Source organism: Oncorhynchus tshawytscha, unplaced genomic scaffold, assembly GCF_018296145.1.
Source record: "Oncorhynchus tshawytscha isolate Ot180627B unplaced genomic scaffold, Otsh_v2.0 Un_contig_7223_pilon_pilon, whole genome shotgun sequence".
Classification (NCBI taxonomy): domain Eukaryota; kingdom Metazoa; phylum Chordata; class Actinopteri; order Salmoniformes; family Salmonidae; genus Oncorhynchus; species Oncorhynchus tshawytscha.
In genome coordinates this window covers 61,387-77,844 of record NW_024609518.1, presented here as the reverse complement: position 1 = coordinate 77,844, position 16,458 = coordinate 61,387, and the positions used below count along the sequence as shown (strand labels likewise).

Here is a 16,458-nt window from a genome sequence, read left to right as displayed (position 1 = left end):
AACATGTAAAGTGTTGGGCCCAAGTTTCATGAGCTGAAATAAATGATCCACAAAATGTTCCATATGCACAAAAAGCTTATATCTCTCAAATGTTGTGCATAAATGATTTTACATCCCTGTTAGTGAGCATTTATTCTTTGCCAAGATAATCCATCCACTTGACAGCTGTGGTGGAGACAATAAAAGGCCACTCTAAAATGTGCAGTTTTGTCACACAACACAATGCCACAATTGGCATGCTGACTGCAGGAATGTCCATCATAGCTGTTGCCCGAGAATTTAATGTTAATTTGTCTACCATAAGCCGCCTCCAACGTTTTAGAGAATTTGGCAGTACGTCCAACCGGCCTCACAACCACAGACCACGTGTAAACACGTCAGCCCAAGACCTCCATATCCGTCTTCTTCACCTACGGGATCGTCTGAGACCAGCCACCCGGACAGCTGATGAAACTGTGGGTTTGCACAACTGAAGAATTTCTGCATAAACTGTCAGAAATTGTCTCGGGGAAGCTCATCTGTGTGATCATTGTCCTCACCAGGGTCTTGTCCAATGGAGGCTACTGAGGGGAGAATGGCTCCTAATAATGGCTGGAACGGAGCAAATAGAATGGGAACCATGTGTTTGATGTATTTGATACCATTTCACTGATTCCGCTCCAGTCATTACCACGAGCCCCGTCCTCCCCAATTAAGGTTTCACCAACCTCCTGTGGTCTTGACCTGACTGCAGTCAGTGGGCAAATGCTTACCTTCGATGGATGAGTCCCGGTTAACTGTACCGGACAGATGGCAGAGAGCGTGTATGACGTCGTGTGGGCGAGCGGTTTGCCGATGTCAACGTTGTGAACAGAGTGCCCCATGGTGGGGTTATGGTATGGTCAGGCATAAGCTACGGACAACAAACACAATTGCATTTTATCAATGGCAATTTGAATGAACAGAGATGCCATAACGAGATCCTGAGGCCCATTATCGTGCCATTCTTCCGCCGCCATCACCTCATGTTTCAGCATGATAATGCACGGCCCCATGTCACAAGGATCTGTACACCATTCCTGGAAGATGAAAATGTCCCAGTTTTTCCATGGCCTGCATACTCACAAGACATGTCAACCATTGAGCATGTGTGGGATGCGCTGGATCGACGTGTACAACAGTGTGTTCCAGTTCACGCCAATATCCAGCAATTTCGCACAGCCATTGAAGAGGAGTGGGAAAACATTCCACAGGCCACAATCAAACCTAGTCAACTATGCAAAGGGAATGTGTCACGCTGCATGAGGCAAATGGTGGTGTCATCAGATACTGATCGGTTTTCTGATCCACGCCCCTACCTTTTTTTTAAAGGTATCTTTGACCAACAGATGCATATCTGTATTTCCAGTCATGTGAAATCAATAGATTAGGGCCTAATGAATTGATTTAAATTGACTGATTTCCGTATATGAACTGTAACTCAGTGCAATCTTAGAAATTGTTGCATATTGTGTTTATATTTTTGTTCAGTGTAAATCATTCAAAATGTCAACTTCAATGGGGTAACGTCAGAGTTGTGACGTGCGAAGGATCCCAGATAGCAAGGACTGCTGTGCAAATTTGACAGGAAGTGAGCAGTTCAAGAGCTAGTCGCGAGAAGATTGAGGTATAATAAGAAGCCACGTCATGAAAACTTGACTGAGGAACCAAACGTTCGTGAATAATTGTTGTCTTCGAAAGGGAATTATAACACAAGGGGTATCGTCAGTCACCACAGGACTTTGGGACTGTTCGTTTGCCTTTAGGCAATTCGTTGACTGTGGTCGTTTTGCCAAGATCGTATGGAAAGATGTCAGATATCGGGGACTGGTTCAAAACAATCCCGTTCATCACCCGGTACTGGTTTGCTGGGTCGATTGCGGTTCCCTTGATAGGTAAACTGGGACTAATCAGTCCCATGTACCTCGTCTTATGGCCAGAGAACTTCTTTCACAAATTTCAGGTACGTTATGGGCAGTGGGGTTGTTTTTGTGTGCTACAATTTGCTGTGTTGCTATGATAGCCTAGCATCAAGGCTAACAGGCCTTGGATTGTACGAGGGGTGTGAATTCAGTCCAATCACAAAACGAACAGGTTGGACTTCCGGGATGCATGAAGACGCTAGTTCAGTGATAGGATAGCAGCATTTTCAATAGAAATTATGTACATATTAACTACATGATTATTTCGAAAGGTTTGGTGAATATCTCACAAATTTGATATTCCTGGATTTGTTACAGGTTTGGTTGAGTGAGGTTTGACCAAAAATAATGTCAATGCAATTCCAACAGGTGGTGCTATCACATCCACATTTGGACATCCTCATCATAACTGGCACCTCCCACATTACGTACAGTAGTCATCATGACTCTCAAGCAAGGGTTTCATCATAGTCCTCTGACAGGTGGCGTCACAATGTGACACTCGACCCTTCTTTTGTTACTGGACCCCACCTCTATGAAGTGGGTTCACACACACACACACACACACACACAGAGTGTTGTAAAGTTTTCAAGTAAAAATACTTGAAAGTACCACAATTATTATAACATTTTTTTTTTAGGTATCTGAACTTTACTTTACTATTGATATTTTTGACAACTTTTACTTCACTACATTCCTAAAGAAAATAATCTACTTTTTACTCCATACATTTTCCCTGACACCCAAAAGTACTTGTTATATTTTCAATGCTTAGCAGGACAGGAAAGTGGGCCAATTCACTCACTTATCAAGAGATCATCCCTACTGCCTCTGATCTGGCGGACTCACTAAACACACATGCTTAGTTTGTAAGCGATGTCTGCGTGTTGTAGTGTGCCTTGGGCTATCCTTAAAAACATATAAAAAAATATTCAAAACATCTTGTTTTCTTTAATATAAGATATTTTAATTTATTAATACTTTTACTTTTGATACTTAATTATATTTAAAACCAAATACTTTTACTCAAGTATTTTTTGGGGTGACTTACCTTAATAGAAGTATCTTTTTTATTTTTTACTCAAGTATGATAATTGGGTTATTTCCCACCACGAACACCTACCGAGTGGACAGTATCAGTTCTCAGGCCTGACAGCTCAACTGACTACTGCTTGTTCTCTTGTGAAGGCAGAGTAGGTTTCCATTGGCGAGGCCACAGCTGGCACACCTGTGCTGGGCAGTCTGGGCTGTTGTTCCATTGGGGTTGTTGTGTAAACCAGTGCAGTGCCCCAACCCGGTCAGATGGCCCAGGGTGTATGTTTTAGGGTTCTCACGATACCAGTATTGCAATACTTGGAAGTATCGTGGCCACAAAACATGAAGCAGACTTCATTTGCTGAGACAAAAACATTCTAAAGTTGTTAACACACAGCCTTCTGTTGTCAACAGTCACATTAGTCTCTTTCTCCCAACTAGGCTTATATCATAGACCGTTACATACAGGCAGGCTTTAAAGAACCATAGTTTAGTCTGCTTTGGGTTTTCCTGGTATCACAATACATGTATGGTATCCTGAATACCCTTGTGTGTTTACATCAACCAGTGAATGTGACAGTTGAGTTCACATTTTGTCACTGTGATCTGGTGCCCCATTACATCACATGAGAATAAAGTGTTTAGCTGTGGAGGGCCTGCCAAGCCCCCCCCCACACACACACCAGTTACTGCCCTGGCACTCCCCCGCCCACACACCAGTTACTGCCCTGGCACCCCCCACTACCAGTTACTGCCCTGACCTGCCTAAATGCTAACAGACGCTATGATATCTCTCTTTCTCTCTCTCTCTCTCTCTACAGGTATGGAGACCAATCACCTCCACCCTATACTTCCCTGTGGGCCCTGGAACAGGCTTCCTCTACCTAGTCAATCTTTATTTCCTCTACCAGTACTCTACCAGGCTGGAGACAGGTGGGTTCACACAGTACTCTACCGGGCTGGAGACAGGTGGGTTCACACAGTACTCTACCAGGCTGGAGACAGGTGGGTTCACACAGTACTCTACCAGGCTGGAGACAGGTGGGTTCACACAGTACTCTACCAGGCTGGAGACAGGTGGGTTCACACAGTACTCTACCGGGTTGGAGACAGGTGGGTTCACACAGTACTCTACCGGGCTGGAGACAGGTGGGTTCACACCAGGTCACGGGGTTGGAGACAGGTGAGCTCACGCCAGGTCACAGAAGGTGGGTTCACGCCAGGTCACAGAAGGTGGGTTCACGCCAGGTCACAGAAGGTGGGTTCACGCCAGGTCACAGAAGGTGGGTTCACGCCAGGTCACAGAAGGTGGGTTCACGCCAGGTCACAGAAGGTGGGTTCACGCCAGGTCACAGAAGGTGGGTTCACGCCAGGTCACAGAGGCTTGCTAGGCTGACAGTCTGCCAGCTCTCATTTGCAGTTGTTATGTCTGAGGGTGAATAATACATGTTGAGCCTGTCCTGTGGAAGAGGCCCCTCCACCAGGCACCATAATACACATTGAGCCTGTCCTGTTGAAGAGGCCCCTCCATCAGGCACCATAATACACATTGAGCCTGTCCTCTGGAAGAGGCCCCTCCATCAGGCACCATAATACACATTGAGCCTGTCCTGTGGAAGAGGCCTGTCCTGTGGAAGAGGCCCCTCCATCAGGCACCATAATACACATTGAGCCTGTCCTGTGGAAGAGGCCTGTCCTGTGGAAGAGGCCCCTCCATCAGGCACCATAATTCACATTGAGTCTGTCCTGTGGAAGAGGCCTGTCCTGTGGAAGAGGCCCCTCCATCAGGCACCATAATACTGTCCTGTGGAAGAGGCCCCTCCATCAGGTACCATAATACACGATGAGCCTGTCCCGTGGAAGAGGCCCCTCCATCAGGCACCATAATACACATTGAGCCTGTCCTGTGGAAGAGGCCCCTCCATCAGGCACCATAATACACATTGAGCCTGTCCTGTGGAAGAGGCCCCTCCATCAGGCACCATAATACACATTGAGTCTGTCCTGTGGAAGAGGCCTATCCTGTGGAAGAGGCCCCTCTACCAGGCACCATAATACACGTTGAGCCTGTCCTGTGGAAGAGGCCCCTCCATCAGGCACCATAATACACATTGAGTCTGTCCTGTGGAAGAGGCCCCTCCATCAGGTACTATAATACACGTTGAGCCTGTCCTGTGGAAGAGGCCCCTCCACCAGGCACCAAACTATGAGCAGCCCAATAGACATTACTTGTTTTTATATAGACAAGAATGTTGTATGTTTATGGGCTAGATGGAGGTGAAAGGTAGGAGAGAGCAGGCTTAAAGAGCACTGGGCTGGACTGGAACCCATGCTGACAGCGGTACATGGTAGATGCGCTCCAGAGGAAGCGGGTTAGACAGCTAGACCATCCCAGGCCTCACCGATCACTTCTTATCGTTAGTCAGGCTCCATTATACATCTGATCTGTTACACAACATTAGGACGGTAGGAGGAAGCAGACCATGTCGTTCACTACACACACACAGATTTAAAAAGAATCTTGTGACCATGGTGGGGTAAGGCAATTAGAATATGATTAAATAAAGAATTGTGGTGTAAGGTCTGTATGTACAGTATTTTTAAATGTGATGACACCTATTGCCTGCCGCTCAAATAAATCTCTCAATTTCATTTTAAATGGGATTTATTGGCATGGTAAAGCATGTGAAATAAACAAACAAAAGTGTTTCTCTCATATCTCCTCTCTCTCCCTCTCTATCCTCCCTCCCTCTCATATCTCTTCTCTCTCTCCTCTCTCCCTCTCTATCCTCTCTCTCCCTCTCTATTCTCTCTCTCTCCCTCTCTATTCTCTCTCTATCCTCTCTCTCCCTCTCTATCCTCTCTCCCTCTCATATCTCTTCTCTCTATCCTCTCTCCCTCTCATATCTCCTCTCTTTCCCTCTCTATCCTCTCTCTCCCTCTCCTATCTCTTCCAGGGGCGTTTGATGGGCGTCCGGCTGACTTTGTGTTCATGCTGCTCTTCAACTGGCTCTGCATTGTTGTATCCTTTACCTGCTTATCAATATGATGCCTTCATCTTTTATGCAGCTGACAACATTATCAGTCCTAGTAAATCAATTAGCCATACATTTAACTTATCGTCTCTGTCCAAAAACCTCTTAATACATTTAACTTATCCTCTGTCCAAAAACCTCTTAATACATTTAACTTATCCTCTGTCCAAAAACCTCTTAATACATTTAACTTATCCTCTGTCCAAAAACCTCTTAATACATTTAACTTATCCTCTGTCCAAAAACCTCTTAATACATTTAACTTATCCTCTGTCCAAAAACCTCTTAATACATTTAACTTATCCTCTGTCTGAAAACCTCTTAATACATTTAACTTATCCTCTGTCTGAAAACCTCTTAATACATTTAACTTATCCTCTGTCCGAAAACCTCTTAATACATTTAACTTATCCTCTGTCCAAAAACCTCTTAATACATTTAACTTATCCTCTGTCCAAAAACCTCTTAATACATTTAACTTATCCTCTGTCCAAAAACCTCTTAATACATTTAACTTATCCTCTGTCCAAAAACCTCTTAATACATTTAACTTATCCTCTGTCCAAAAACCTCTTAATACATTTAACTTATCCTCTGTCCAAAAACCTCTTAATACATTTAACTTATCCTCTGTCCAAAAACCTCTTCATACATTTAACTTATCCTCTGTCTGAAAACCTTCAAAACAGAAACTTTTCAGGAATTGGAACATACCATTATGAAACTTTTCAGGAATTGGAACATACCATTATGAAACTCTATATATTTTGAATAAATGTTTTGTGTCCTTGAGTCATGAAATGTTCAGAGAACATTGAGGGGAGTTCATTTAAAGCGATAATGTAAAAAATTATATATTTGCAAAATTGGAGTTACAAGGTTTTCATCAGACAGCGACGTTATGCTGTTTTGTCCATTGTTAAAGGTAGGCTAATAGTTTTTCATGGTTTTTGCCATGATTTCCCATTGTTTTTGCCTCTCCTGAGTCCAGGCCTTGTTATAGTATGTATTATTAGAGCCACCCCCTGCCTGTTAAGCTGCCAAGCAACAGTTCAGCCCCTTTCCAGTGGCCTAGCTACAATCTGTTTCTCTGTACAGCCAAACCCCCAGCCTGCTAGTGGCCTAGCTACAGTCTGTACACCCAACCCCCCCCCTACCTGCTAGTGGCCTAGCTACAGTCTGTACAGCCAAACCCTCTGCCTGCTAGTGGCCTAGCTACAGTCTGTACAGCCAAACCCTCTGCCTGCTAGTGGCCTAGCTACAGTATGTACAGCCAAACCCCCTGTCTGCTAGTGGCCTAGCTACAGTATGTATAGCCAAACCCCCTGTCTGCTAGTGGCCTAGCTACAGTATGTATAGCCAAACCCCTGCCTGCTAGTGGCCTAGCTACAGTATGTATAGCCAAACCCCCTGCCTGCTAGTGGCCTAGCTACAGTATGTATAGCCAAACCCCCTGCCTGCTAGTGGCCTAGCTACAGTATGTATAGCCAAACCCCCTGCCTGCTAGTGGCCTAGCTACAGTATGTATAGCCAAACCCCCTGCCTGCTAGTGGCCTAGCTACAGTCTGTATAGCCAAACCCCTGTCTGCTAATGGCCTAGCTACAGTATGTATAGCCAAACCCCCTGTCTGCTAGTGGCCTAGCTACAGTCTGTATAGCCAAACCCCTGTCTGCTAGTGGCCTAGCTACAGTCTGTATAGCCAAACCCCCTGTCTGCTAGTGGCCTAGCTACAGTATGTATAGCCAAACCCCTGTCTGCTAATGGCCTAGCTACAGTATGTAAAGCCAAACCCCTCTGCTGCTAGTGGCCTAGCTACAGTATGTAAAGCCAAACCCCTGTCTGCTAATGGCCTAGCTACAGTCTGTAAAGCCAAACCCTCTGCCTGCTAGTGGCCTAGCTACAGTCTGTATAGCCAAACCCCCTGTCTGCTAGTGGCCTAGCTACAGTATGTATAGCCAAACCCCTGTCTGCTAATGGCCTAGCTACAGTCTGTATAGCCAAACCCCTGCCTGCTAGTGGCCTAGCTACAGTATGTATAGCCAAACCCCCTGTCTGCTAATGGCCTAGCTACAGTATGTAAAGCCAAACCCTCTGTCTGCTAGTGGCCTAGCTACAGTCTGTATAGCCAAACCCCTGCCTGCTAGTGGCCTAGCTACAGTATGTATAGCCAAACCCCCTGCCTGCTAGTGGCCTAGCTACAGTATGTATAGCCAAACCCCCTGTCTGCTAGCCTAGCTACAGTCTGTATGCCTGCTAGTGGCCTAGCTACAGTCTGTAAGCCAAACCCCTGTCTGCTAGTGGCCTAGCTACAGTATGTATAGCCAAACCCCTGTCTGCTAGTGGCCTAGCTACAGTATGTATAGCCAAACCCCTGTCTGCTAATGGCCTAGCTACAGTCTGTATAGCCAAACCCCTGCCTGCTAGTGGCCTAGCTACAGTATGTATAGCCAAACCCTCTGCCTGCTAGTGGCCTAGCTACAGTATGTAAAGCCAAACCCCTGTCTGCTAATGGCCTAGCTACAGTCCGTACAGCCAAACCCCTGTCTGCTAGTGGCCTAGCTACAGTCTGTACAGCCAAACCCCTGTCTGCTAGTGGCCTAGCTACAGTATGTACAGCCAAACCCCTGTCTGCTAATGGCCTAGCTACAGTCTCTGTATAGCCAAACCCCTGTCTGCTAGTGGCCTAGCTACAGTCTGTACAGCCAAACCCCCTGTCTGCTAGTGGCCTAGCTACAGTATGTACAGCCAAACCCCCCTGTCTGCTAGTGGCCTAGCTATAGTCTCTGTACAGCCAAACCCCCTGTCTGCTAGTGGCCTAGCTACAGTCTGTACAGCCAAACCCCTGTCTGCTAGTGGCCTAGCTACAGTATGTACAGCCAAACCCCCTGTCTGCTAATGGCCTAGCTACAGTCTCTGTATAGCCAAACCCCCTGTCTGCTAGTGGCCTAGCTACAGTCTGTACAGCCAAACCCCTGTCTGCTAGTGGCCTAGCTACAGTATGTACAGCCAAACCCCCTGTCTGCTAATGGCCTAGCTACAGTATGTACAGCCAAACCCCCTGTCTGCTAATGGCCTAGCTACAGTATGTATAGCCAATCCCCCCTGCCTGCTAGTGGCCTAGCTACAGTCCGTACAGCCATGTGGTTAATGCAGGTCATATGGATGGACAACACTACTCACGTGAAATATCTGGTTGAAATACAGCCTCTGTCTTTCTGCCCATGCTGCCTCAGTTACTGTGTTGTGGTTCCAGAACCTCAGTACAGCTGGAATGGATCATTAGGCTCCTCTATGCTCCATGACAGAACAGACACAATAGTTCTGTTGTCAAGTCATCTGTTCCACTGCTTTTCCTTTTGGGTAACTAGAAGGGAAATGAAGGTCGGGGTGACTAGAAGGGAAATGAAGGTCGGGGTGACTAGAAGGGAAATGAAGGTCGGGGTGACTAGAAGGGAAATGAAGGTCGGGGTGACTAGAAGGGAAATGAAGGCCGGGGTGACTCGAAGGGAAATGAAGGCCGGGGTGACTCGAAGGGAAATGAAGGCCGGGGTGACTCGAAGGGAAATGAAGGCCGGGGTGACTCGAAGGGAAATGAAGGCCGGGGTGACTCGAAGGGAAATGAAGGCCGGGGTGACTCGAAGGGAAATGAAGGCCGGGGTGACTCGAAGGGAAATGAAGGCCGGGGTGACTCGAAGGGAAATGAAGGTCGGGGTGACTCGAAGGGAAATGAAGGCCGGGGTGACTCGAAGGGAAATGAAGGCCGGGGTGACTCGAAGGGAAATGAAGGCCGGGGTGACTCGAAGGGAAATGAAGGCCGGGGTGACTCGAAGGGAAATGAAGGCCGGGGTGACTCGAAGGGAAATGAAGGCCGGGGTGACTCGAAGGGAAATGAAGGCCGGGGTATGTGGCCTGTTTATATACAACTAGACGAAGGGAGTTTGATTCAACATGTGAATGCAGATTTCCTTGACATTGCTTGTGTAGATAACCGGCTTAATGATGGACATGCAGGTAGGTTCCTTCTATTCTCTCTCTGTCCTTTAGAAGAATTAAGACCTGTTGCCTTTTTCATTTACCAAGACACATAGTCAAACCCTGCATTAATTAAAGGCTGTCAGCCCATCCCTACGGCACCTGTCAAGGATAGGCAAGGTTTTATTAGCTATATATATATATATATATATATATATTCTAGAAGCAAAGTGTCACTGGCCACAGCATCATGTCAAGATAATGGACTTTCTAGAAGCAAAGTGTCACTGGCCACAGCATCATGTCAAGATAATGGACTTTCTAGAAGCAAAGTGTCACTGGCCACAGCATCATGTCAAGATAATGGACTTTCTAGAAGCAAAGTGTCACTGGCCACAGCATCATGTCAAGATAATGGACTTTCTAGAAGCAAAGTGTCACTGGCCACAGCATCATGTCAAGATAATGGACTTTCTAGAAGCAAAGTGTCACTGGCCACAGCATCATGTCAAGATAATGGACTTTCTAGAAGCAAAGTGTCACTGGCCACAGCATCATGTCAAGATAATGGACTTTCTAGAAGCAAAGTGTCACTGGCCACAGCATCATGATGATGCAAAACAACTTGACTGCTGACACGCAAAACACATTGGGACTGAATCAACAGTGGACTATTGGAACAATACCAACACATACTGTAGTCTGAGTGGATTGTCCCTTTTAATCTGTAGAACATCATGTAAACTAGGTTCATTAAGAAGGTCAGATGATCAGACTGGTCCAGTTTATCATGATGGGGAGTTACTGTCGGATGATCAGACTGGTCCAGTTTATCACGATGGGGAGTTAGTCGGATGATCAGACTGGTCCAGTTTATCACGATGGGGAGTTGCTGTCGGATGATCAGACTGGTCCAGTTTATCACGATGGGGAGTTACTGTCGGATGATCAGACTGGTCCAGTTTATCACGATGGGGAGTTACTGTCGGATGATCAGACTGGTCCAGTTTATCACGATGGGGAGTTGCTGTCGGATGATCAGACTGGTCCAGTTTATCACGATGGGGAGTTACTGTCGGATGATCAGACTGGTCCAGTTTATCACGATATGGAGTTACTGTCGGATGATCAGACTGGTCCAGTTTATCACGATATGGAGTTACTGTCGGATGATCAGACTGGTCCAGTTTATCACGATGGGGAGTTAGTCGGATGATCAGACTGGTCCAGTTTATCACGATGGGGAGTTATGGTCGGATGATCAGACTGGTCCAGTTTATCACGATGGGGAGTTGCTGTCGGATGATCAGACTGGTCCAGTTTATCACGATGGGAGTTACTGTCGGATGATCAGACTGGTCCAGTTTATCACGATGGGGAGTTACTGTCGGATGATCAGACTGGTCCAGTTTATCACGATGGGGAGTTGCTGTCGGATGATCAGACTGGTCCAGTTTATCACGATGGGGAGTTGCTGTCGGATGATCAGACTGGTCCAGTTTATCACGATGGGGAGTTGCTGTCGGATGATCAGACTGGTCCAGTTTATCACGATATGGAGTTGCTGTCGGATGATCAGACTGGTCCAGTTTATCACGATGGGGAGTTACTGTCGGATGATCAGACCGGTCCAGTTTATCACGATGGGGAGTTACGGTCGGATGATCAGACCGGTCCAGTTTATCACGATGGGGAGTTACGGTCGGATGATCAGACCGGTCCAGTTTATCACGATGGGGAGTTACTGTCGGATGATCAGACTGGTCTAGTCTGCTGTATCTTGTTTCACAGAGGGGCCGCCAATCGGACTGTGTCACCCGATTCCCTTTATCGTGCAGTCTGGTCAAAAGTAGTGCACTAAATAGGGAATAGGGTGCCATTTGGGACACCACCTCAGACAGCTATAAGTCACCAGTCTCTGACAGCTAAGAGGCTAGTCGTCCCGCCTCAGTGCTACTGACCATAAATCTACCAGAGGTCATCACAACCACTGTCATTTAGTGTAAACAAACTGGACACTTCCGTGGTCACCGTGACAATAAAAACTATGACATCTACAGCTTCAGTGCTGCTGTGTCGCTGCAGCCTCTTGGCCAGTTGGTTTGTAAAAGAGGATGTATCTATAACCTACATTATTAGATAAAGCTAATGAATGAGGTTTTGGTCCACCTCTTATTATGAAATGACTGATTTGAGAACTACTATTACCTCTACCTACATATACATAGTTTACACGATGGGGAGTTACGGTCGGATGATCCCCCCAGTTTATCACATGGGAGTTACTGTCGGATGACCTGGTCTAGTCTGCTGTATCTAGAGGGGCCTCCAATCGGACTGTGTCACCCGATTCCCTTTATCGTGCAGTCTGGTCAAAAGTAGTGCACTAAATAGGGAATAGGGTGCCATTTGGGCCATTGACTCTGTACAGCTAAGAGGCTAGCCTCCACATTGAGTGCCCCCCTGACTCTGACCATAAATCTACCAGAGGTCATCCACATTGACTCTCTACAGCTAAGAGGCTAGTCGTCCCGCCTCAGTGCTACTGACCATAAATCCTCCACACTTCATTTAGTGTAAACAAACTGTGGGTCACCGTGTATATAGACTCTACAGCTTGACTGCTGTGTCGCTGCAGCCTCTTGGCCAGTTGTTTGTAAAAGAGGATGTATCTATAACCTACATTATTAGATAAAGCTCTGAGGTTTTGGTCCACCTCTTATTATGAAATGACTGATTTGAGAACTACTCTACCCCTACATATACATATTACCATGTATATACATATTACCTCGACTAACCGGTCCCCCACATTGACTCTGTACCCCCTGTATATAGTCTCCACCTCCCCCCCTGTATATAGTCTCCACATTGACTCTGTACCGGTACCCCTGTATATAGCCTCCACATTGACTCTGTACCGGTACCCCTGTATATAGTACCCCCTGTATATATAACCTCCACATTGACTCTGTACCGGTACCCCCTGTATATAGTCTCCACATTGACTCTGTACCGGTACCCCCTGTATATAGCCTCCACATTGACTCTGTACTGGTACCCCCTGTATATAGCCTCCACATTGACTCTGTACCGGTACCCCCTGTATATAGTCTCCACATTGACTCTGTACCGGTACCCCCTGTATATAGTCTCCACATTGACTCTGTACCGGTACCCCCTGTATATAGCCTCCACATTGACTCTGTACCGGTACCCCCTGTATATAGCCTCGCTATTGTTATTTTACTGCTGCTCTTTAATTATTTGTTACTTTTATCTATTTTTTTTAACTGCATTGTTGGTTAAGGGCTCGTAAGTCAGCATTTCACTGTAAGGTCTACACCTGTTGTAATTCAGCGCATGTGACAAATACATTTAGATTTTTTAAATATGCAAATGATGTTGTGTTTTCCAGCTCCTGATGATCCCGTTGATAATGTCCGTCCTGTACGTGTGGGCTCAGCTGAACAGAGAAACCATAGTCTCCTTCTGGTTTGGGACACGCTTCAAAGCATGTTATCTACCCTGGGTCATCCTTGGATTCAACTACATTATTGGGGGCTCGTAAGTAGTTCTATTATTTAATCAACAATCCAACATGTTATAACTACAGTTTACATAGAACAGAAATGTCTAAAGCCGTTAGTAAAATCCTAAATGTTTTGGTTGTTCTCATCTCCAGTGTTGTAAATGAACTGATTGGGAACCTGGTGGGCCATCTCTACTTCTTCCTGATGTTTAAATACCCCATGGACCTGGGAGGCAGGTCCTTCCTGTCAACACCTGACTTCCTGTGAGTTTCTCTGCCTGTCTGGTGTCACAGTCATGTGTTGCTTTAATCCTGAAGCAACATGACGGGTAGAAATGTCATGAATAGAGGTGACACGATTCCTTATACGGCAGGGTAGCCTAGTGGTTAGTTCAGGGTAGCCTAGTGGTTAGTGTTGGACTAGTAACCGGCAGGTTGCAAGTTCAAATCCCCAAGCTGACAAGGTACAAATCTGTCGTTCTGCCCCTGAACAGGCAGTTAACCCACTGTTCCTAGGCAGTCATTGAAAATAAGAATTTGTTCTTAACTGACTTGCCTGGTTAAATAAAGGTAAAAAAATAAATAAAAAATTAAATACTACATGTCAGAGATGTGTAATGCGTGTCTGTTCTACACAAATATATTTCTACGTGAACATTCCTGCTGAACACAGCCCTGTTGTCCTCATTCTACATTTCAGAGATGCATGTCTGTTTTAATACAGTGTGCTTTCTTCTGTCTCTACAGGTACCGCTTCCTGCCCAACAGACGAGGGGGTGTGTCTGGGTTTGGAGCGCCACCCAGCAGGAGACCTGCAGCTCCCGAGGCCGGTGGTGGTGGTGGAGGTGGTATGGGAGGACGTCATGCCTGGGGAGCTGGCTTCCGTCTAGGGGACGACTGAGACTGTCCTACCGAGTAGCAGGACAAAGACTCTGTCTCCACTCCTCAAGACTACCGCCGATGCCCAAATTATGCAGAAGAAAGCAGATTGTTTTTGTATCCAACTCCCCTTCCTTTGAACTGTTCAGAAAAGAGATCTCAGCTGTGGATATGATCAGCATGTTATTCTTTGTGCTCTCTTTTACACAAGATGCCATATCTGATTACACTGTAATTACAGGGCTCCTCCTAACCAGTGTGTTGCCGCAGCCAGCCTTTTCAGAGCGTGGGTTTGGCTATTTAGAAAAGCATTGTTCTGGGAGAGAACAGCCGAAGCACTAAGGACTGAATTCTCTTTGCTCCTTAAATAGAACACGGGGCAACAGCAACACTCACGCTGGCTGTGTAGATAGAGGCTCATATATAATAACACAAAACAATATTTCTTGTTCACCCCCCCCGGGTCTACGCGGTTGTATGATCACACCACACTGAATGTTTGTCTGTTTTGAATGGGGGAGTAGGGTCGAAGTTGTGGCGGATTGAAAAATGTAATCTTCAACATAGTATAATGATGCAACAATGCAGTTTGTATTTTGAGATAAAAGCCTACGGTTCGTGCTCCGACTGTCCCAGTAGATGCTTTGGATCCGTGTCAAACTGCAGTGTCATGGTTCTGTTTCTCCTTTGATTTAGCTCTGCAACATGGCAATTAAATGAAACTGCAAGATTTGATGAATACCCCCAGTTGGTGTGAAATGGGTATCAACTGTTTTCACGATGAGTGATTTGCTTGTTGCCAACTTGATTTCCATTCAGAAGATGAACCAGGCTAAATAGCAGCACTCTTGTCTTGATGAATATTTAGTTATTCACCAGGGTCAAATCAACAAGTTAACTGAAATTACAATTTGTTTTTACAATGGAATTGACCCCGACACACATGTACAGTGACCCTTGACCTTATACCAGAGGATGTCTTTCAGTTGAGTATCTTATGATTTATATTTTTTTTGGCAGGGTCTGCTTCTCTAACTTTTGTACAATGCCATTTTGTACTTGAGTAAACAGAACGTAACAACTTCAGTTTTTGTTGCATAAAAAAAATCTTTGAACATTGTTCTGAAGTAAATCAAATCCTGTGCATGTCTCTGGACTGAAACATTGTTAAAGGACACAGGGGGGAAAATGCAGATTAAGGCAGCCCATATACACTGAGAACACAACACCGTGACAGACTGACCAGGTGAAAGCTATGATCCTTTGTTATTCACTTGAATCAGTGTAGATAAAGGGGAGACTGGCTGGAGGAGGATTGTGGGTGAATGGGCAAGACACAAAATGTAAGCGCCTTTGAACGGGGTACGCTCCTGTTTGTGACAAGAATTGCAATGCTGCTGGGTTTTTCCCCACACAAGTTTCCCGTGTGTATCAAGAATGATCCAGCCAACTTGACTGTGGGAAGCTTTGGAGTCAACGTGGATCAGCATCCCTGCGAAACGCTTTCAACACCTTGTAGTCCATGCTGTTCTGAGGGCAAAAGGGGATGCAACTCAATATTTGGTCTACCCAGTGTGCATTTCCCCTAGAGTTGATTGACATGCCTGTTTTTAATCTAATCAGCATAACACAAATCAGTCTTTTTGTTGTTACATAGGCCAGTCCTCAACCCAGCACATCTACTGTGGAAGGTGGCAGAACTGCAGCTGTGTTTGTCAGACCAGGAGGAGACTCACAAATATCTTTAGTGTCCAAAAGGTTTGGGCCACAAACTAATACGACCAGTTTATGGAACGATGACTCACAAACACAATGGTGTTCTCCATTTTGCTCTACGACCACCACAAGTGTCACGGTACCAGGCTGGAAAGGTTCCACAGTCAAATTCAACCTTTCCCCCCCCCGAGCTTACTTACATCTCCCAGAAATAGACCAGACACTTTAAAACATACTTCCTTTTGATTAGTATTTTATAATACATACCGGGGTCCTCAAATAACTAAATGATCCTCAGCATGACCATCTAAAAAAATATTCCATATGTTAGCTTAGTAGAAACCCAG

At 45.7% G+C, this 16,458-nt stretch overlaps 1 protein-coding gene across 1 annotated transcript; it reads left to right on the top strand.

The window, feature by feature from the left end:
- The first annotated feature begins 1,601 nt into the window (after positions 1 to 1,601).
- derl1 (derlin 1) lies at positions 1,602 to 15,515 on the top strand. Its single transcript, XM_042315688.1, has 7 exons — positions 1,602 to 1,981; positions 3,798 to 3,909; positions 5,934 to 5,998; positions 9,997 to 10,023; positions 13,403 to 13,551; positions 13,670 to 13,780; positions 14,264 to 15,515. The coding sequence occupies exons 1-7, from the start codon at positions 1,829 to 1,831 to the stop codon at positions 14,415 to 14,417; spliced, it is 771 nt and encodes a 256-aa protein (XP_042171622.1). The 5' UTR covers positions 1,602 to 1,828; the 3' UTR covers positions 14,418 to 15,515.
- The last annotated feature ends 943 nt before the right edge of the window (positions 15,516 to 16,458 follow it).